At 42.0% G+C, this 23,592-nt stretch overlaps 1 protein-coding gene across 1 annotated transcript; it reads right to left on the bottom strand.

Annotated features, from left to right (window-relative positions):
• Nucleotides 1-127: 127 nt before the first annotated feature.
• LOC136422594 (inhibitor of Bruton tyrosine kinase-like) lies at nt 128-23,378 on the bottom strand. The gene is made up of 27 exons (XM_066410402.1): nt 23,239-23,378; nt 21,347-22,117; nt 20,861-20,957; nt 20,195-20,319; nt 19,435-19,545; nt 18,629-18,714; nt 17,724-17,808; nt 17,097-17,214; nt 16,199-16,379; nt 15,575-15,698; nt 14,825-15,011; nt 13,880-14,072; nt 12,883-12,988; nt 12,081-12,607; nt 11,488-11,695; nt 10,298-10,496; nt 9,614-9,731; nt 8,780-8,989; nt 7,196-7,298; nt 6,358-6,561; nt 5,789-5,928; nt 4,989-5,189; nt 4,024-4,164; nt 3,443-3,574; nt 3,137-3,244; nt 2,268-2,400; nt 128-1,588 (listed from the first exon to the last, which is right to left on the bottom strand). Exons 2-27 carry the CDS (start codon nt 21,668-21,670, stop codon nt 1,469-1,471), a joined length of 4,281 nt encoding a protein of 1,426 aa, XP_066266499.1. The 5' UTR covers nt 21,671-22,117; nt 23,239-23,378; the 3' UTR covers nt 128-1,468.
• Between the last annotated feature and the right edge of the window lie 214 nt (nt 23,379-23,592).

Here is a 23,592-nt window from a genome sequence, read left to right on the forward strand (position 1 = left end):
CTTGGAGAGTAATCTGGGGGTAGTTGAAGTGTATGTTCCTGTGTGGAGGGGGTGAAGTCTGACATCTTAAATGTCTTCATCAAGAAACATGACTTGCACTCTTAGACATAGTAAGAGGAGAGAAACATAAGGCTGTCAAAATTTTGATTTCAAGATTCAAATATTTTCATTAGACAAGGGTTTCATTTTTTCTGTACAGTTTGTTCTTTATTCATTATCTACTAATTTGCACATTGCATACATACTACGTAGCCGTCAAATTGGTCATACCTACCTATCTAGTCCCTTGACCTCCAGGTCATTTTGGGGAACCGGTTAATCTCCAAGCAGATCTTTCGGTGGCGACAAAAACTTCCTTTGCCAGTTGGATACGGTTTTATAGCCACCAAAAGATCTGAATGGAGATTAGACAGCAGTATCATTTTACACATTGTATATAGTTTCAAAATTTTTCGGGCCCAAAAATCTAATTTTGACTGACAGTGCTTAAGTACTGATGATACACACTTAACTTTCCTCATTTCGATTTTCACAGATCGTACGTAACGGAAGATCATTAACTAATATAATATACACTGGCAATACATCACAGAATTAATTGATGCGCATTGCTACGTCAGTCACAATTTTTACGATATGTTGGAAACAGAATAAGGAAAAATAAACCTGAGTAAATAAGAAGTAAACATTCGTTCCAATTATACAAAGCATCGAACTGGAACAAAAAACTTGAAAAAAAAATTACAACAAATATGAATTCTGTCCTGGTAGAATACTTTGATACATGAGAAGATATGTAGTATTGCACCACTTAAGACTTGGGATCAGAAATATGGCTGCCTTTTTAATTGCATCAAATCAAGTGTTTTCGACAATCCGAATAAGTATGGACCTGTAACCTGGTTTGTTCCATTTAAATGGCTAATAATATGTCATTATGTGATATCATATACATAATTCAATATGTAGTGAGAATTGCAACATTCAAAAGCAATAGCTGTACCTTCATATCCTCTGCCAGCAAGTTTTTCAGGCATATTTTACAAATTGTCTTCCAGTCATCAAGGCTTCTAAGCCATAGTCCATACTTACTGAGTACAACCTACAGATACATGTATATCTGCCCCAGTACAGCACCCGTACTTCATGATCCGGTATTTTGGACCTGTACCTAATCAATTTTTACGGTACAGTACCAGTACACAGTACCGGTACGCAGCACTACTTATACATCTACCACAGAGTGTGTATCAATACTCATTAATGGTAAGTTTTAACACTGATCATGTTTATCTACCTTCTTCACACACAAACTGTAGAGCTTTCAACTGGACTTTTCATAATTGATAAGAGTGTTGATGTTTACTGTTTTGGTTCAAAGCCCATCAGTCTAAGTTCTCCATAGGCGTATCAAGTGACATTTGACCTCCCAAACTCTCCACACTGGTTTGTGATGATCGTTGACCTCCTAAGCCCTCCACACAGGGGTCGCGGTGACCTTGACCTCTCTCGCCACAGTGATAAACTCCTCGGGGTGACCTGCGGCAGCGTAGTGCTCCAAGAGCTCCTGTATGGCTCGTTCCTCGATCTACAAAGAAAACACAGTCATTCCACAAAAGTTAGTTTTCAGTCGCTCCGTTTGAAAAGACAAAAGATATTCTATATTTAGTTCTTGTCCAATTCTTAAAGGGTTAAACTTTTTTCCCACACAACAGAGTGAAACTGGTGAAATCTACAGGGAAAGAAAGGCCCATTATTCTATATTGTATGAATCAACACATGTACTTTCATACTCTACCGGTAGTGGTTACATATCCCCGACTTTGAAAAACTTATTTTGAGAGAGCTCTACTGCAGCACCCCCAGGTATGTACAATTTAGATATGCAGAAGTGGGAGATATTTTTGAATACATTTTTAAAGGATAATACAGGTTACACATGAAACTTTTATTTCAGTATCGAGTTATGCTATGATTTGATATATACTTTGTATATGCAACCAATTACTATTTTGTCAGCATTTTTGTCTGATTTGTTGTGTCATATTGTTATTGTTATCACTTACTACTATAATTATGTTATGAATTGTTAGATTTGTTTTATTTTTTGTAAATCTAGATGGGAGAAGACCTTTTATAAGCCATCATGGCTTTTTTTCTTCCCCCAGCATGTGTATTTTTTGTTCTATTCTTTTCAATTATGTACTACAAACTAATAAATCAAAATCAAATTTACAAAAACTCTCGGACATTTTTGTAGGCCTAACCTGAATGAGGGCCAGAGGTTTGTTAGCAGCCTTGACCAGGTTCTCTCTCTGCTCCTTCTCCGACTCGATGATAGCCGACAGCTGGACGGTGGACTGGGCCGGAGGGCTGGACGGAACCTTCCTCTGCCACGGGCTGGGAAGGCACAGCAATATTCACAAATGACTCAAACTTAGATCTAAGTATTCATCTGCATAGTTGTGACCTAATTTGCCTATTCGTGACACTTAACACGGAGCAATCCACTGGCCAGGACTAGCCTCCACAGCAGGCTCCCTGGGCCTTTTTTGGGGGCTTGTAAGACACCTTTTGACTTCTTTTGTACTGGGTCATTAGTGTAGGTAGCCCATAACCATTAGGCCCGGTAGAATAGAACTTCATTGCTCAACATTTGTATATGTAATATGGTACAATGTGTAAAGCACCAGTCTCACCACTGAGGTGGTCAAAGAAAAAAGAAGTGTTACAAATCTGGAGGGCTGCCTTGTACCTTATCCTGCCAATAGGGTAGCAAAGCTTGAAGGATGAACTTTTTGTAGTATCAATTGCAAAAATGTGACCTAATTTACATATCTATGACATCTTACAAAGACACTATCATGTTTGCCAAATGACAGTTACTCAAGTACCTGGATAAAATTTTAAAACACTGCTGTCTGAAACATAAATCTTATCCAGTTACTTGAGTAATCATTACTGTCATTTGGCATATCTTATTACCTGGATGTCTAACCTTCATTAACACTATCATGTATTTAACAAGAGAGATACAATTTATTTACAATGTATTACTATTGATAAGAATAACAATTTATTTACAATGTATTACTATTGATAAGAATAATAGAGTCCAATCTTAAAAGACACCTACTTGGCTTGTTCTGTTGGACTCTGGGGTGACCTGGGGGATTGTGGGGAATCTGCCTGCTTCTCTGGTTTGCTCCCATGATGCTTTGCTCCATGCGCCGGTAAGCCCCAACTGCAGAACAAAGAACAATTTTCAATTTTAAAAAACGTTGTTTACATCCTTTGTTTATACGCTACTGAAAGAATAACAATAGCACTTTTAGAACATAGAGTGGTAGATCTATTTCATGTAAGTTTTTTTCACTTTCTGAACTTGAATCCAATAAATTAAGCAACACTAGATAAAATGATTGACGGACTCGGTGCCTACCTGATTGTCTTCTCGTGGCTGTGTGATGGGGGAGAGGTTGCCATGGTAACAGCGACCCTGCCTCCTCCCTCCTCCTCCTGCAGGACCTGTCTGAAGGACATGGCAGGGGCAGCATGGCTGGGGGTGGGGCCCCTGGGGACAGGGTGGGGAAAGAAAACTACGGTCAAACCTGTACTACTGATCACCTCTACATAAGGGCCACTTGAACATTAATATACAGTGAAGCCTGTACAAGTGAGGACCTCTGTATAAGGACCACCTGGGCATTGATATACAGTAAAGCTTATTTAGTGAGGACCTCTACATAAGGACCACCTAGCCATTGATATACAATCAAGCCTGTACAAGCGAGGACCTCATACATAAGAACCACCTGGGCATTGATATACAATGTACAGTCGAGCCTGTAAAAGTGAGGACCTCTACGTAAGGATCACCTGGCTATTGAGGTCACATTTTGTAGGAAATGTTCTAAAGTTAAGCTCTAATTTCAAACTCAACATGCCTCTGCATAATCTATGCATCAGACAATGAAATACACCGGCTGATCAAATGAGATACAGCTAAAACACTGCACCCACCATGGGTTGGATGCTGGTTTCCCTTGTTGAGCGAGGGCTGCTTGTGAGTTGGAATCCTCCTGGAACTTCAGCTGTCTCTTCCGCTCCTTCTGAGACATCTTGGTAGTGATGACCAGTCCTTGAGGTGATGGAGATGGAGCACTGAAGATGTGGAGGTGAAAAAATTGGAATGTATCTCAATAAACATGTAGTATAGCTTGAAAAACAGCTACTTTTCCACTAGTTTTAACAAGGTGAGATGGTATATAATGGAAATCGGTCGTTCCTTTGTTCAGTTATTCTCCTTAGAAGATTTTCACAATATCACCCCTGCAGTTCCAGAGCAAGCTGCTAGGGGGCCCAAACCTACACCACTTCTTTATTACATTACAAGCTATCAGCCACCCAAATATCAAGACCATAGCACGTCCACGGTCAAAAGATACAAAAACGGAAGTTCTGCTGCAGTATCAAGGTCACATACCAGGGGGCCCAAAATCGACCTTGAACTTCGGCTTCCCAACACCTGCCCACATACCAAATATCATAATAATCCATCCAGAGGTTCTCGAGTTATGCTGGGTACAATAGTCTGGAAACACAAACACACACACACACAGACACACACAGACACACACACACTCACACACACACACACACAGACACACCCAAAACTGTATCTCCATTTTTCATGGAGATAATGATCACATAAAAATCTTAAATTTTAAAAAACAGCCCTGTAAGGGACAACTCGTTTCTTAATTACCATCTTGTTGAGTCCAAGAAACTTAAGCCCAGCTCCAACACAAAAACAAAAAACGGCTTAATTTTTTTTCAAAATCCTTCTACCTAACAAAAGATGAATGACTGACTTTGATTATTTATTCAGTTATTCATTTCAATTCCACTTTCTGTTGAAACTTGAACAAATTGGTCTTGTTATGCTATTTAGCAACAAAGTTGAGCCTTCATGCTAAAACATGTACCTTGTTGGCTTTGCAGCAGGCGGCGTTCTAGGAGATACTGCAGCGGGTCTGAGTGCTGCGGCTGTTTTTGGTGCTGCTGCTGTTTTCTGTGCTGCGGCTGTTTTCTGCAGCTGCAGGTGTGGCACCCTCCTGTAGGCTGCAGTCTGCTCAGCTGCCATGATCTGCCTCAGGTCAAAGGCTGAAGATGGTGGACTACTGGGCCTGAATGGAGAAGTAAAATGATTCTCAGTCTCTTCTAGCTGACACTGTCAAACTTGGTCAACCAACAACCTATGCTATGCTCAAGATGATTACTTTTGTTGGTCCAGAAATTCTTTTTTTTTTAATGTTTATCTTACATATGAAACACTAAGAATCTGTATCTCTATCATGTCTTGCCTTGTTGTTCTACTTTCTTTATAAAATCACCACTTACATAAGAAGACCAGATTCTATAGATCCCCTAGGTGGTCTTTTGGGCAACTTTGACTGATCATACATCTTACAAAAAGGTAGAGCAGCCATCCTCAATTAAGGTGAAGCATATTGCTTAGTAGTTTAAACAGTAACTTAAGAGTATATCAAACAAAATAAAGATTACTTCGAATTTCGAAAGACACTAGAAATTTGCGGTCTCTAAATGAAAATTAGAAAGTCAAATCACTAGATACAACACACAACAATAGGAAAAAGTAACACTTTCGGATTATTATTAATGGTAAGTTATTGAAGATTTAAAAAAATTGATTATCGTCCGTCAAGTTGTTATATGGAAGAGAAACAAAAACAGTTCTGGTTTGAAGAATTATTTTAGGCCCTACCCTGCCCAAGTCCATGGTCCCTTTTTTGGCACAGCACCAGGTTGCATTGTGGGTGGGGGAGAAGTGCATTCTGGGATGGATCCATCCTGGCTGGAGGTCTCGTGGTGTGAGGAGGCATCACTCTCAGGAGGGGCTAGGTTCTGGGGGACAAAAATATCACATAAACCTCAAATGGAACTCTTGATAACTTAAAGAACCTACCTACATACAAAAAATCATGTCTGAAACAAAACTGGCCCCTGTAGTTTGAAAATTGGGCCCAAACCTAAAACAATAACTCTCTGCCCCAAGAGCAATCTACCACTCAAAAATCACAACCATACCATGTCCAGAACACCAGATATAAAAAACGGAAGTTCAATTGCAGTACCTTAGAAAGTTGCTAGGGGGGTCCATTATCGAACTTTACCTTTGTTTTCCCAACCCCTACCCACCTACCAAAGATCATAAGGATCCATGCACAGCTTCTTGAGTTATGCAATTAACAAACGCATCTAGACAAACAGCACCTAAAACATAACTTTCTTTCCAACATCTAATTCATAGGACGTCATCTCCATGACACATACCTCTTTCTCTGGATCCCCATGTGAACTTCTCCCATCATCCTCGCCTGCAGACAGGTCATGAACTCTGACCTCTTCAAAGCTCCTGCTCAGCAGGTCAACATCCTGATGGTCACCTTTGCCTGGGCTGTATCCCGGCAACAGGTCAGACAGGTTCAGGCCTTTGGTGCTGTCTGTTCTTTTACGTGTGCGTTTCTTGGGTTTAGCCTGTCAATAGAAACACGTTTCTTCAATTTGTCAAAAAAACAAACCCTGGAGAACAGACCTTCATCAAGGCTGGATAGTCATTATCTCAATAGGATTGACATTTGGGGACTGGTGCAAAGTGAGTTGAGTGTTTGCATGACATTTGGTAGGTCCTGGATCCTGATCATGAGTTTGATCCCCGGGGGAGTCATACAAAAACGGTACATACTGCACTTTCTAATTTGCATTTGGGAAAGAGTATGCAGGAGTTCAACACAGTCTCACAGACCACTACGTATTGCAAAAAGTTCTGTGACCCACGGGCTACTGAAACAGACATGGGTGCCGCCCTATGCACAATCTGGTGTGGGAAGGAGTTTAGTGTTGACATGCCTGTAATCTGCAGTTCAAAAGGAAGCCTCTTGGGGGACTGCCCAATAAATTCACCTCACGGGGTGAAAAATCATGCTACGAATCTCTTGCAGCATATTTCTAGAAGTTTTACAATAAGAACCATCAAGATGTACAAACTACAAAAACTGAAACCATACCAAATCATGCTACACATACGAATATCTTGCAGCATATTTCTAAAAGTTTTACAGTAAGATACAGTGTATATCAAGACAGCATAAACTCTATGTAGAAAGCATACCTTAGCCTTCTTCCATGCTTGGCTGGGGGTCCCACTGACAGGCTCATGGTTACTGCTGGTGCTGTCTCTGTGTCTGCGCGGGGAGAACCCACTGTCCTCAACACTGCACAGGTGTACAAAGGATAAAATCGCATTTTTAGACGACAGCCATTTATGGCCATAAAAAAAGAAGTAAAGTGATCTCGATCCAGTTTAGCTCACTGAAGATCTATTCTTCCACTGGTCGTGACAGAGAAGACACGCACTATGTCCAGTATTTACAGGTTCACTGGTCCGGGGAAATTCCCCTAGCTCTTTTTGACAAGCACAATGAACAATGGACCACGGCTTAACGTCCCATCCTAAGGACTGTGACCATTTCTAATAGCGTACTTGTCCAGTGAGCGACACAGCCAGAATCGAACTCACCACTTCTAGTTCCAGAGGCAGGGCCACTTACCGCTGGACTATGCACGCTACTTGGCTACAGCCATTCCATAGACAATAGCCGTTTGGTAGCCATATTTACTAACGGGATCAGCCGACATGAGTGTCCATTTGTAGTATGCATACGGACTTTCAAATATTTGGGAGTGTTGTGTCTGATCATCCAAATCATGTAGACGCATTTCTTTTGTCTCTGTTAGTAATCTCAAGAAGGTCTCTTTAGCCTCCTACTTTATAGTACTAGCACTTCAAGTTAGTGTAGATATAGAATACAAAGCGGAGTATTTCGTATCGCCCGAAGTACCGGCCCGACAGCCGGAGGGCGATGCGACCTGCGGGTGGGCCGGGACCGAGGGTGATGCGGAATACACCGTGTTGTATTTAATTTATTTATGTCATACCCACTTGAGAAAACACGTAATTCAATGCGAAATGCCCCAGAAAAGTTGGTGTCCTCAAACAAAAAATTGTAAAGGCTGCAATTTCAATGACCGAATCTGGTATTCAAATTTTTGACAGCAATGCACTCAGCGCACGCGAAATGCATCTTAAATATTCAATGGAAGCCTGTGTGATACAAGTAGATCCCCGTGTGATACATATAGAATACAACACGGGGTATTCCGTATCACCCGAGGTACCAGCCCGACCGCGGGTCGGATCGCCCGACGGCCGTAGGCCGGAGGGCGATCCGACCCGCGGGAGGGCTGGGACCGAGGGTGATGCGGAATACAACGTGTTGTATTTTATTTATGTCATACCTTGGCCATACCCACCCGAGAAAACACACATTTCAATGCGGAATGCGCCAGAAGTTGAGGGAGTTTTGTGTCCTCGAACAAGAAACTGTAGCAACATTGATTCCAATCTCCGAATCCGGTATTCGAATTTCCGACGGCCGCGCAACCGACGCGTTCGAAATGCGTTCGAAATATTCTATGGAAGCCTGTGTGATAACCCTCCCGAACCCTATGTGATCCGGATAGTTATCACACGGTCCGGAACACCCGTATCAGGCCCAGGCATGACATAGAGAAAATTATCACACAATGCGGAACACCCTATCAAACGTTTTTTGCGGCCCAGGCATGACATAAACCAAAATATCTGAATGGCTTAAGAGCAGTGTTTTGTGGTGATCTGAAGGAGATTCTGTACCTCATGAAGGGGTCGTCAGTGAAGGACTGATCATGAGTCATCTCCATACTGAACTCCTCCTCGTCTAGAGTGTCATCCTCTGTCGCTATGGTGCTGAGGTCGGGACCGTCCATATAAGGAGTCATGACCCTGCGACACATGGCCGGGATCGAGGCACGGTAAGCAGAGCCAAGCTCATCCAGGACTTCTTCACTCAACACCTCCAGGCACCTGAAGGGACGAATAAACAAGAAATCAAAGATCTCATACCTCTGTAAAAGAGTTTTCACAAATTTCTTAAGGTTTCCTCCCTGGCTAAGCTGGCATTTTGATTTTCCATTCTTTTATCACTAATGAATTAAGAAAGAACTGTAGCTGTAGTGAATATTGATAGCTGGTCATGAAAGAATTCTAAATCTGATTTTTTGGACCATATGGATGAAATTTTATTGCCCTTAATATGATTTTTTTTTCTAAGAGAAAATACAACACTTTGTTACATACCATGTCTAAAAAGTGCGTCCTTTATTAGAAGAAATACGGTAACACTGCAAGGAATCTAATGTTTTTCCATGTGCATAATGATCAAAGCTACAAACGTACGTTCGCAAAAATTGATATCTATGAAATGTCTATAGTTATAAGAAAATGATTTTTTTAATTGGGTAAAAACAATTATTTTCTAATAACTACAGATGATAAGTAGATATCAATTTGATTATTTTTACCATCATCTGGTGTTCATTTGTCAGTGTAAAATGATAAAAACAGAAACTTAATCTATGCCCTGACCCTTGCCCTTGTCCTATGACCCAACCCTTGTCCTATAACCCGACCCTTGCCCTATGACCTGACCTTGTCTCTAGCAGAGGTGCCATGTTGAGACAGATGAACTGTGTACAGGCTGCCTTCAGCTGTTGTGAGTTGAACACGGAGGCAAACTCCAACAGTTCGGCAACGTTTCTCAGGGTGACTGCATGGGCAGAAATAGGAAGAAACAACAGTTTAGGAAGATAAAAACAAAACAAAAGGAGAAAGCTTTTAATATTTAGATCGAAAAAGATGCCTTCAGCTGAGCTAGAACACAGCCTCCAACAGTTCGCAGCATGACTTAAACAACCTCGAAATAGTGGGTGCATGCACACCTGTGTGCACCCAAAATTGGAGCAGTGCGCTTAATTTTTGACTGTGGGTGCACCAGTGTACCTAGATATTTTTGTAGGCTATAGGGTAAAGGCACTATTGCACATCTATCGACAAATCAGGGTTGATAACTCTTTTGCATTATGTGTGCTTTTCACAAGCACAGCATAACCTCCTCTACAACAAAAACTAGTTTTATTGTAAATTCATTTCATTTGTGGGGACGTAACATTGCGACAGAAGGGAAAAGACGTCGCTGTGTCCTAAGTTAAAACGACTCTGTATCACAGTAGTACTAGTAACATTTGCCGTGCCATGAATTTGAGCTGGAGAGTTCACTGTGAAAACCAGTAAAATCAAACAATCGGGAACATTTCAAGATTTTCAGTAACTTACTGAGGTTGACGAGTGAGACTTCGCACATTTCCTTGAGCCTGGTGATGAGCAGTCGGTCTGCAGTGGTCAGCACGTTACACAGCAGCTCCATGTTCTGTGACTCTCGGACAGGCCGACAGTCGTCTGTATACAGGAATTCTAACACATGGGACAGGACGTCTGAGGGGATGGGCAGTTCTAGTGGGGTGTCTGCAGAAGTCTGGAAGGTAGTACAGTTTGTTGGTTAGTTAGTACGTTACACAGGAGATCAGTGTTCTGTGACTCTCGGACAGGCCGACAGTCGTCTGTATACAGGAACTCTAACACATGGGACAGGACGTCTGAGGGGATGGGCAGTTCCAGTGGGGTGTCTGCAGAAGTCTGGAATGTAGTACAGTTTGTTGGTTAGTTAGTACGTTACACAGGAGATCAGTGTTCTGTGACTCTCGGACAGGCCGACAGTCGTCTGTATACAGGAACTCTAACACATGGGACAGGACGTCTGAGGGGATGGGCAGTTCTAGTGGGGTGTCTGCAGAAGTCTGGAATGCAGCACAGTTTGTTGGTTTGTAAGTGCGTTACACAGGAGATCTGTGTTCTGTTCTGAGTGTGAAATAAGTCCCTTATTTGATTTTCTAAGGAAAACTGAATTAAACTCATCAGGCACGTTTGGGACCCCATTCTTCGTACTGTATCAGCAGCACCTAGCTGTAGTGCAAAGTAAAACCAGTCAGGATTGCCCCGAGGCAGGTGACAGACAGTGACCGAAACGTTGGCGCAGGTGACTATGTAATTGGTTGTACTACTTTGCTATCCAACCTGATGAGACTGTTATAATCAGCACGTTGACAGAAGGTAATGCGTACATTGTATACCGCAATTAGCCTGCCATTTAAACCTATTGTAACTGCCGAATCTCTTTTGTTCTCTTTGGTCTACGTTGCATCAGAGTAACAGCCATTGCATAAGATATGTCTTTGGACACAACTAAATGGACCTATATATGAGCACCCTCATTAAATCAGGACCCCTATCGCTCCACGTTTGCCCCTTCGCGAGAGCCAACGTGGAGCGATAGGGGTCCTGACTTAATGAGAGTGATATACGAGATGTTAACCTTGAATACGCGAAGACAACCATAAACGCTTAGAAACGTTCTGGCGACATGGCATTTAATCTATTCCAAAGTGAGAGAAAAGTTTAACACCTACCTCCAACCATCCGGACCCCAGCATGCTGTGGAAGTACTCCAGCTGGGCAACCAGCACACACTTGTGACACGGCACCACCTCCCCGTCCACACACTTGATGGACAGGTCGTACAAGTGGGGGCTTTTAGTCCGGGTGAACCTGAAGCGCTGAGTCTGTTTCTTCTCCGTGATCTCCACTTTCGAGCCGACCAGTTTCACCCCTTCTAACCTGGTCGCACAAAACAAAATTGTCATTTTACGATATTTCAACAAGAAAAACTTCCAAAGCACCAATATCACAATAAATGCAACCTTAAGTCTAGTTGTATTGTACGTATTTGTCTTAACTTTGGAACCTACCAGCTTTGCCCTTCCAACCTAGTGATTCTAAACATAATAGTCCATTTTGTTGCCATTTTTATACATAAAAGCTTTCAAAACTTAAGTCAAACCGGTACAACTACAAGTGACAACTTGGTCAATGTGACCATTTGGTGGTCCCTTCCACATAGACCAGATTTTATCAGCCTAGTGTGGTCTACTTGGGCAGTTTTGACTGTAAAATCACAAATGCAGCTCATACATTCCTGAAGCCAGGACAATCATCAACTTACCTTTTTACCAGATTTTGGACACCAAACCTCTTGGCAGTGTTCTGAAGAACTTTGACAGGGTTTGAGGAGTCTTCAGCCTGCTGGTTGGACTTGGCCTCCTTAGACTTGGACTCCTTGGTCGGTTTGTTCTTCTGCTTCTGAGACTTTTTCCCTTGTGAGTAAACGCTGAAGGCTGACTGGTGAGCGATGTCGTCCAGAGAAAACTCCCCAAACTCTCCATTCTTCACCCCGTTCAACATCCCCGTGTCTCCCCCACCTTTGCCCTCTGACCCTTCAACTTTGATCTTGAACTTTGGCCTATAACCTGGGGTCAGCAGGTCACAGGTGTCAGAATAGATGTACTGGAGGAGGTTCAGGAAGATGTGATGGTTGACCTTCTCGACCTTGACGACTTCTTTGCTGACCTTGAGGACTTCTGGGTTGTTGGAGTCGGGACCGTCGAGGTTGTCGGAGTGGAAAAGTTTGCGGAAATAGTCGCTACGAGAGGCGAGGATGAACTTGTGGGCTGGGATGGACTGGCCATGCAGCTGGAAAGGAAAAAGAGTTTTGTTTCGTTTATTTAGATCTCTGTTAGTAGTGATACTGCATTTCTCTTCCTGGAGTCCATGAAATAACATAAAATAATACAACAAGACCAAACTGAAATACACAACAAAAGGTAAATTTGTTTTAACAGAAAACTTCAATAAGGCGAACTCAAAATTAGAGTGGTAGATGCCAGAGGTCAAGATTAAAATGATGTAAATCAAAATATTACTATCATATGATTTCATGGATGACATCCTGGGCAGACTGTACCCACCTGTATGATGACATCATGAATGTTGTCATGGCAACTGGCCTCGTCCATGAGAGTCCTGAAGGTTTTCCCCATCTCCGATGGACTGATGGACGGCACCTCGAGTAGACTGCAGGGAATACAACATTCATATACCAGTTAAGACTTGTTCGATCAGTCTACAGCTATTAAAGGCAACCAAAGCAATATCATTGCCCAAAAAATTGAAATAAGATAATGCTGAAATATTTATGGTCATTTACTAAGTAACACATTTACGTAGTAATTCATACTTTGAGCATTTTAAAACCACGCAAAAATGTGCTTTACGATGATCCCCTTAGTTTCACGAGCCAGCGACGGTTTTATAGAGCTCTCACATCACAACGACAGCATATTTTGCATCATAGACGTTGCTATACATTGTGATACTGTTATTTGAACTAGTCATGTATAGAAATGACTGAATAAATAGGCTTTGAAAATTCAAATGTTTTTGGTCCTAATATTGCTTGGGTTTCCTTTAACACAATGAGTTGATGAAATAATAACCTTTTCTGACAAACATTAAAAACATCTTAATGAGTTAATCATCTCTGACTTCAAGAAAGCTATTTTGTATTTCATAGGTCTGGAATAACATCTGCATTGAGCATTCCAATTGCAAGTAAAATCATTGTAAAAGGTAAAGGTAGTTCCATTGCCTTTTTGAGGTCGTAGGGGCATTTGGTTTTTATCTATTGTGTCTAACTCTAAGGCACGGTTCTGGAAGGCAGAGCCCATCCCTGTCCTTCCACCACCTTTGACCTCCCCAACCAAAGTCAGGCCTATGTACCCGTTTCTGCACCTGGATTAAGTGGGGAAAGTTGTTACATGTATTTCTAATTGCCTTTCCCAAGGACAGAACGTCTAGCCAGGAGGCAAACCCAGTATCTCTCAATCTCGTGTCTACTTGCCGAGCTACTCTGCCATTCAACACCACATATAGTACTCCAGCATAATTAATGACTCTTCCCCTTACCTAGCCTTTGGGTCCACCTGCAGAGCAACAAAGTTCCTCCCCTTGGGGTCAGAGGTGACCCCCGTTGCACGGTGGATGAAGGGGATCCTCTCCAGCTGAACGGCGTCTTTTTCTTCCTTCTCAAACTTCTCCACAACCGCCGCCAACGAGAAGGAGTCAAAAGAGGACAAGGTCTTGTCTTTGGTCTCAGCACCTGAAACATGTGTCTGTGATAGTCTTGGGCAAGACTGTACTCTTTTGAGACAAAGCAAAGAGGACCAAGTGTGCAAAAATGGATACAACAGAATCTAGTAATGGGAAGATATGAGGAATCTGTTATGGGAGAATATGAGGATTTAATATCATAAAAAGTGTTTATTAGGCCAGAAAATTGACAGAAAAAAAAGACATAAACATGCAAGACAGATAGTTTACAGATTGTAGCAGTATCTCTTTATTCAAAGGCTGTGAAAATTGGGTACAAACCATGTACAAGAATAGCCACTGTACATTCTACATTTAAAACATGTGTGTATTCTTCATGTACCTATCTTTTTTTAAATGGGGTAGGAAACACACTGCATTTGCTATCTACTTCATCATTTACGGTAGAGTGTGTAGTCCAGTGGTTAGGGATCTTGCCTCTGGAACTAGAAGCCCTGGGTTCGATCCCGGCTGTGTCGACATGCACGCTACCAGGAAGGGTCGCAGTCCTTAGCACGGGGCGTTAATTTAAGCCGTGGTCCAATGTTCATTGTGCTTGTGGAAAGAGCTAGGGGAATTTCCCCGGTACAATGAACCTGTAAATACTGGACATAGTGTCTGTCTTCCTGCCACGACCAGTGGAAGATTAGCTCATCTGTTCATTGAGTTCATTTGTGATAAACTGGTTCACTTTCCTTTCCTTTCCAATTACGCAATGTACATTCAATCATTTATACCCTCCATTCCCTCCATCATCCTCACCTTTTGCGGTTACAGCCTCCTGTTTTTTCTTGAGGCTGACGAAGCTGCCGGTGAAGCCCTCCCCCTGCGGCGTACATAGCACAATCCCGTTCTTGTGGACGCTCACGTCCGTCACCAGGAGGTCGCGGCGACGGAAGTTCCACGAGCAACGGCGGAAGGACGAGTAGGAAGGTCTCCAGACGTACACCTGCATACAAGATCAAAGATCATCTTAGACCAGACCATCTTGTTATTTTGTTTCTCAAATGTTTCCAAATAAATTTACACATAGAAGCATCCACAGCACTTGTAAGTAGGTTTGAGGCGTGGATTATTGTAAACATGATGAACTAAATTTTAATCTATGTTACTTTAATTTCAGAAGTATGTATTGTGGCTAGGCCTTAGCCAATAGGACCGATCAAATCTCAAGAAAGACTTTACAACACAAACATGGGAAAAGTTGGACAACTTGTAGACCAATGAAAAAGCTCTTAACAGATTAAACTGACATAAATCATGTAAGGGTGGAGCTTATTGGCTGAATTGTGTTGGAAATTATGTTTCATCTTTGTTTCAGAATATCAAGGCAGATATTATGTTTAACCAGCATTTGTATTTTCTAGACATTGTGGTTAAAAACACATTTACAAACTCAATATTTCTAAAACATGACAAAACTTTATATGGGTACAAGGTGATCATTGTTACTGTCCAATGAACAAGCTGTTCACATCCTTAGCGTGCTATAAACATCATGTAACAGCTAACCTTATTGGCTGAGTTGAGAGCCAACACGACTAAGTCGTCTCCCCCCTGTTCCTGCAGCGTGTCTCGGTCCAGGCTGGAGTCCAGGTGTCCCCCAAACACAGCCAGCTTAGTCAGGTGCAGCTGCCTGCAACAAACAACAGGTGCCAAGGCAGTCTTGTGGTTAGGGCGGTTGACTCACAATCTAAAGGTTCTGGTCCACTGGCAAAAACCACAGTGTGTAGGATGTTTTTTGGAGTTGTCAACAATTGGAACTAACTACCAGAGGATGAAGTTAAAGACGACTCAGTTAACTGTTTTAAGACAAGGCTGGATTTACACTGGGAGAAGAAGAGGTACCTTCCAGAGTGAGAAGAGGATGACAACACAGGCCTGCCCTCCTTCACCGAAAAATCCTCAAGGTATCCTCAAGGTATTTTTGTATGCCCTCTCTATAAATCCTTGAGCTAAAAGCCTGAGGAGGCGCCTTGGACACATTAAAGGGCTAGCAACCCCTCCCTGTAAAGATATAGGGACCTGAACCTAAACCTCTGGATTCGAATCCGGACCTGAACCTGAACGAGAGTTTAGGTCACGCATCCCTAGCTACAAGGGTTTGAAAGAATGATATTTGTAAGATCAACTGACTTGGAAGCAATCTTTCTGCACTGATAGTCCGATAGGAGGAACACGTCGTAGTTGTCTCCCTTCTGTGTCGCGATGACCGTCGCCCCGTCGCTGGCGGTTACCATGGCGATGTGAATGTCCTTCAGGTTGAGGGCAGAGACCAGGTGAGGCTGGACCTGCGTCCTGTCACCTTTGGGTAGACCTGAAGACCCCAACAGTACACTTGTTTTAAAGACGAACATCATAAGCTCGCTACAATAGCGGAATCACACAACAGACTGACTGCTGGTTTTTGTTAACGTTTGATACACTTAAAAATACAGGCAGCAAACCCTTTAAAATCTGCTACAGAGGTGTTGTTTTAATTGGAATAAGGCCGTGTTGATTTCATTATATGGATGACATCCACACACACATCAATTTTTGTCCATTTCGCAAAAAAAAGTTTTGGCCATACTGTAAATCGTAAAAAGCAGCAACAAAGTGAGAAGATATATGCTGTAAATTGCAAAACAAAATATTTCGGAAAACGGATACTAATGTGTCAGAATGCCAGAGTCAGTTCCAAAGTCAAAGATGAAATTCTGAAAGAACAAAAAATGAAGAATATATATTTTGGTATATACCATTCTCTGTGTGTTAAGTTTTGTTCATCCTTCCTGACCATGTAGATTTTATAATGAAGGCAACTTTTTTTGGCCAAACTATTTTTCATTTGCACGCTTGCATCAGTTTTGGTGTCCCTAGAGGATGTCATTCATATAATCAAATCAACATGGCCTAATCAAGTAAAAAAATTTGGCTTGAATCTTGACTAATATAGAAAGTTTTGATAAAATTTTGGGTAAGATATGCATTTGGCATTCCTTAACTTGAATGGCTTTATTATGATATAATAAGTAAAACTAGATTTTTCTACCGAGGTGCCCGGCATTGAGCCCACATGTGTAGACAGCATCGTCCGTCCACAATACCGTGTGGAAACGTCCCGCTGCCACGCCCTTTATACGCTTGTTCCGCAGGTACTTTGGGGCAACCTGCAGGAAAAAACACAACAAAAAAAAAAGATGTACCCTGAGTCCACTAATACATATTTAGCGGGTTACATATATCCGCCACATTAAAAAAGAGTATTTTTGAGAGATCTCTTGTGCAGCACCCCTAGGTCTGCACAGTTAAGATATGCAGGAGTGCATTAAACTGGGATGTTGCAGCTGAGATCTCTTTAGATGCATTTTTTCAGGGTCACGGATATATGTGACCAGACGGACTTAAGTTAGGAAAACATTATTAAATACATACTATTAGGTCTCTATTCTATCATGTCCTCTATGGAAATTCAAGTGCTAGACATTTTTAGTAAACTTTGCTGAGAAGTTGATATATTGTACCAAGAGTCGTACACAATTGTAGCAAGTTTTACAGATACAAAAGTTCAATGTTGACAAATGAAATGTTTTCTGGACGTTACAACATAGCTCGACCACAGAATATCTTCATCTTTTGAGCCATGCAAATCAGTGGCAACGACCTGTAGGTCACTGACCTGTCTGGGAGTGGTGGAGAATTTTGGTACAGGCTGCACCCCCAGCTGATGGCAATAGTTCAGCCCAAAACTGAACACTGTGTTTCTGGAAACAACAACAGATTATAACATAAAAGTTGACAATCTTACAGTTATAGCTGTTAAGGTCATGAAGAAAATATTCCTAAGAATCAAACTTATTCAGGTATCAACCCAAAACTGAACAATTTGTTTTTGGTTTCAATGGAAGAAATCGAAACATAACATTGGTTATAAACTAAAGCTTTCCTTACATCAGTCACCAATGGTAAAGATAGCTTTTGCAGGGCTCCAAATTCTTTTTTTGGAATACCTTTGCTCCTAACCTAAAAATGTAGGTGCACAGAAAATATCTTGGGACCATGACATAAGATAAAGTAGAATGTAAGCAATAACATACACAAACAACTTGATGCAACGGTGTACCCACTGTCAAAAATTAGGTACACAGCTCCAATACTTATGTGCACAAAAGTGTGTATGCATCCACTATTTCGAGCCCTGTTTGGGTATTAGGAACCAAGCACTTATGCTTAGCTCCCAATTATAAATAGGGGCCCTGCCAGGTAGTTCACGGGCTGTTTTTTGGCACTTTTGGGCATGAAACCTACGTGACCCCGTGGGACACCTTGCGGCTTCCAGGCTATTTTGGGGCTAACTAGAAATTACCCCAGGACCTTGAAACAAATAGATGCCATGAGCTAATCTTGTGAACACAGAGAAGTATAATATGATTATATATCCACCGGGACAAATTTGTGGCTTCAGGACCCTGCCGGGGCTACATCCCCAACGAGCACCGGTGCAGTTGGGACAGTAGCATTAGGTAGAACATTATGACATAAAGAGTTTTGTGGGATATATGAATGATGTAAGAGTGAACATACTCATCGGTAAGCACCACAGTGTGATCCCTGGCTGCTGCAATCTGCACACACGTCTGAGATGCAAGACCCTCTACTAGAGTGGGCACCTATACGAAAATACAACAACATTGGACTAATCCATTTCATTTCTATAACTAACATCTTACCCTTGACTTTATAATGGGAATATCATACAAAACATACAAGTATGACTAATAAGACAAGAAAACATACAAAGGGTAAAAAAAATTTTTTTCATCAATGAAATTCGTTGAGTGCTTTGTCAAATCGCTCAGTCGCAGTGAGGTTGCCAACATGCCGCGGGTCTTGGGAGTTACCCGCTTCAGGCAGCAAGGAGTTTTTTAAACAAAGTCATGATGGCAGTGACTGAGTCAAGAGACCAAAGAAACTGTTTAAGGACTGACAAGTGTTAAATGATTTCAAAAGTTTGAAGCTTTCTAAATTTTGCACAAACAGTTATTTAGATGACTGAGTTTCATTATGAGTGTTTGAAGGTGGTTTCATCATTTCACAAGATTTATATAAAAAAGGGTGTGTTTTTTGGTGGCAAATGTTGGTACATTAGCAACCAAATCCATAGTTTGTTTTTTTGGCACACTTTTAGACAGATTAGCCAAAGAGGCTCGGTGGGCGTCACCGCACCGTCAGGGAAGGTTGTGCAACTGCCTTTCTCCAGGCACAACATTGGGGCATGGTGAGCATGGAACCTGGGACCTATAGCTATTGGTCCTGAGTCCAACACTCTAACCGTTGCTACACACCGAGGCAAGGTAAGTCTACTAAAACACACTAGACGTACAACCTACCATATAAGTCTGCTCACTTCCGTGGCCTAGCCTTCCACCCCGGCCGTGCCCACAGGTGTACACCCTCCCACTGTGAGACAGGAACACTGTGTGGAACTTGCACATGACAACCTGCAAAACAGGGGGGGGGGGGGGGGGGGGTCAGCAAAAATGTCAGCAACCATTCTTACTATCAGGTTTGGAGAAGAGCTGCAACCTTGCATGGGATTCAGGGTAGTGCTGCGTACCTAAACGTAACACCAGGTACAGGTACATGTACCGATACAGGTCCTGTACCTGAACAATCTTACGAATTAACATGTGTTCTTCTTTACTTGTTCAATAATGACAGAAACATTAATTAATAAGCTATTTTTACAACTTGTCAGTATCTTTATTCGAAGAACATAACTAGGTTTCCTACTGCCAAACTCCCTTGGCCTTTCTATCAAAACTCCTGGCCCTCCTGAAGATCTGCTTCATATCAGTTAAGCTGTCCCAAGGTATCATTTTGGTCACATTTGGCATCCATGAGGCCATGAGATTAGGAGATCAGTCACGAAATAAGCATAGACTTGTTTTGGTGTCAGTACAGTAGATCAGGTATTTTGGACCTGTACCTAATCGATTTTCACGGTACAGAACAGTACCGGTACGCAGCACTAATTCAGGGTCTTCAGAGAATGCTGTCCATAAAATCAAGCCTGTGCAGTCTTCATATATGTGCCACAATGAAGCCTTCCTTAAATAGCCCCACCTTAAACAGGTGTTATTAACTTACCTGTGCCACACTGACCCCCTCCTTAAACAGGTGTTCCACAGGTTCGGGATGTTGCCTGCTTTGCTGACTGCCATGACCCAGTGTAAAGTTAGTGTTGGTTCCCCAGCTATAGGCATCTGATGGGTCTGTGAGTTGTACAATTTAAACATATCAGTCCAGAAATTTGTTTTCACTTTGTTTTCACTCCATCTCAGTACTAATAGACTAAGACAGATAAAGCCTAAATGATATTTGAATCTGTTTAATTTTATCTGACCTCTTCCCTCATGACTTCAATGAAAAGCGGCCTGCATGCTGATTTGAGCTTCTCATGAATAAACAAAGATCCAAACAAACAAACAAACAAACAAACAAACAGATAGATAGGTTTCCAAAGCAGACCTTCTTTGTCAATATGTGAATTTTTGTGCCAGCAAAGTTGCAAGTTCTTTTTCTCTTTTGCAGTTTTCTTAAAAGAGAAAAAGAAACAGTCATGCAATAGTCTTATCAACCCATGCTGTTAATGTTATAACCATTATAACCAGCTTCCAGTGTGCCTACGAAGCTGATGTGTTATGCAGAATGGCTGATACACTGGTTGAGCAACTTAGACTCAGATGGCTTGCATCTTCATGTTGTGTTGCTAAGTTAGCTAGGAGCGTGATTTAGTCAGGCTACCAACACAACCTGTGGTTCTAAACTCCACATAGGCAGGCAGGTCTCTCCGGATGAGGTCAAGCGGGGTCAGGTCCTCCTTGTCCTGGGCCTGCAGACTAGCAGAGGCCTGGACAACAAATGAATACAATGTATAAAGCGAGTATATAATATCACACATTCTTTTACACAAAAACAAACAGACCTATCCTACATGTACATCCCTACTAGTACCCACTTCCTTCAATTCAAATTGTAGGAATGTAAGAATTTGACTGACGATCAAAAGAGGGTGTCCTAATCCGTAAACGTTAGCCTGGTATTGGCTAAAATTGGAGTGTTTGTGGTAGTTTTAAGTTTGCAGCAGTGCTATTATATATAAGTCACATACTGCTACATTTCTTCATTTACAGTATCCCATCAAAGAAAGATGGAAAGACAAAAGGTATGGAACAAAAAGAAATGTTCGAGAAAATGGGGACGGGATCCGATGGATATTACTAAAACACACTGACTTACCCTGATAAGTGGCAGGGCACATGGAACCTGCCCGTAGAACACAGCCCTGTGAAGCGCTGTCCAGCCAGACTCCCAGTCTTTCCGCCCCACCTCTACACGCCGCAATCCCAGCAGCCACTCCACCACGCGCCACTTCCCGCAGGATGACGCCACGTGCAGCGCCGTGCGCCCGTGCTCGTCAAACACGGTCGCCGAGTTGTGGCAGTTCCCGAAGAAAGCCTTGACGTGAGCGAGGGATCCCTGGGTGATCACGGAGAACAGGTCCCTCGCGTGTCGGAAAGAGCGACATCTCGGCGTGCAGTCAGGTTCCACGATCTTCTCCATGGTGACCCTTTGACCTTGAGTGAAGGTCGTTGACGTAGAATTCTCTCTCCCCACTCCCCTGCCCTGCCACACAACACCACGTCCTACCTCTACTAGTTGTTCTCAGTGGCATGAACAGTTTGGTTTAAGTCCAACTTTTTTTCACTTTTTTTTTACTTTGTCTTATTTATATAGAAAAATAGAGTGCTCTTTTATTAACAATTTATGGCTATATATGAAAATTTATTGGCACAGTTCTTGGAGATTCAACAGTATTCAAAATCTTCCACAAAAATAATATTTGTAGGCAATTAGAGTTAATAAATGAACTTTTAGCAGTCTTTGGCAAAAGTTTGATCCCCTTTGCTCTTTCCCCAGAGTCAGTATATCGTTCACCCCCCTCCCCAGACCCTAGCACTGCTCCATGGCTCTCCCTCCACTCAGGCAGCCATAATTGTAAAGGTGACACTGGAAAACAAGTACAAACAATCAAAGATATGCATAGACTGTGTATGTTATTATAGTGTTAAATTCTATTCTGTCACTTTCTTCTGGATCAAAGTTGAACTGTAAGTTCCAACACAAATAATTGGACTTCCCAAAATTTTCAACTAAGTTACTAACCAACTTCAGTCTTTGTCAATGTCTTTCACTTTGTCAGTTGAAAATGTGGGTAAGACCAATTTTTTGCATTGGAAGTTACAGCTCAACTTTGACCCAAAATGACTTCTACCAACACAGATGAACTTTCAAGCTACATGTATTCATTTCTTATCACTTTACAATGGCTAAAATCACCCATGTTCAGTCAACAGTTATCATGGATCTTTTTTAATCTTTTTAATCTTAAGTCTCTTTTGATTTGAAGCAGCCACAACCTTTCTAAAGGCAAGAGAATACAGCATATTCAAATATCATATAATGATAATTGAATATTGCCATTTATTTGCGTAGGACAGCAAAGTCACTCATAATAATATACTTCAGTGTTTGCCAAAAAATGTACATGATGCTAAACACAGTGACATACATTAAGAAAGGTGACAAATTTTATATCACAATGTTTAATTTATTTCTTGGTTTGCCCCTTTTCACACACCCACATCAACCCCACCCCCCACGCCCAGAAATGACACGCCCCTATTCATCGACCCTATTTTCACCCTATTATAAGAAGCCACGTGAACAGATCACTTATGTTTGATGGTCAAAAGAGTCTAAAAACGGCACAGAACGTAGTATGTCTTCACGTGGTGATCACGTTCTATCTTAATGTCACAGTCTTACGCAAAGTAGTCGCCCCCCTCCCACTTTTCAATTTTCAACAACACAGTATAATTTAGTTGCACGGAATAGCTGGAATATCATCGCATTCGTCTTAATATATCAAGGACAGATAATAGGATAGGCTAACTGGGGCACTGGGCTAAGTTGACAACACACAGATATGCCACGTATGCGGCGCACCGCTGTCAAACTATCGATCCAGGATGGAACTCCAGTGGAGGACCCGGCCCGGCTACCAAGCGGTCGAAAATTAAGCTGTAAGAGCAAAATACGAATACATATTTAAACCAACTGCAACTCACCCAAGTCTAGCTGAAAGAACGCCCGGTATTTGCAGAGAAAACGTTGAAAGCGGACAGAAAACCGGAGAAATTTGCAGACATGGCTGATTTGCACGACATTTCACAACCACAGGCCGCCATTTTGGATAAACAGAATCATTATGTAACGCTGGATTTCATTGGTCAATATTTTCAATGACAGCCAATTAGAGGGAAGCATCCGGACTTTGGCGGGAAATACAGACAGGTATGTCTAGAGTTCAGCGTACTGTAAATACATTTAAGTTCGCGTGGTTTTTATTTCGCGCTAAGGCGAAAATGGAGTGTTCGCGGTGGTTTTAAGTTTGCGGCAGCGCTATAGTCCCATACCAAGGC

This window comes from Branchiostoma lanceolatum, chromosome 1 (genome assembly GCF_035083965.1).
Source record: "Branchiostoma lanceolatum isolate klBraLanc5 chromosome 1, klBraLanc5.hap2, whole genome shotgun sequence".
Classification (NCBI taxonomy): domain Eukaryota; kingdom Metazoa; phylum Chordata; class Leptocardii; order Amphioxiformes; family Branchiostomatidae; genus Branchiostoma; species Branchiostoma lanceolatum.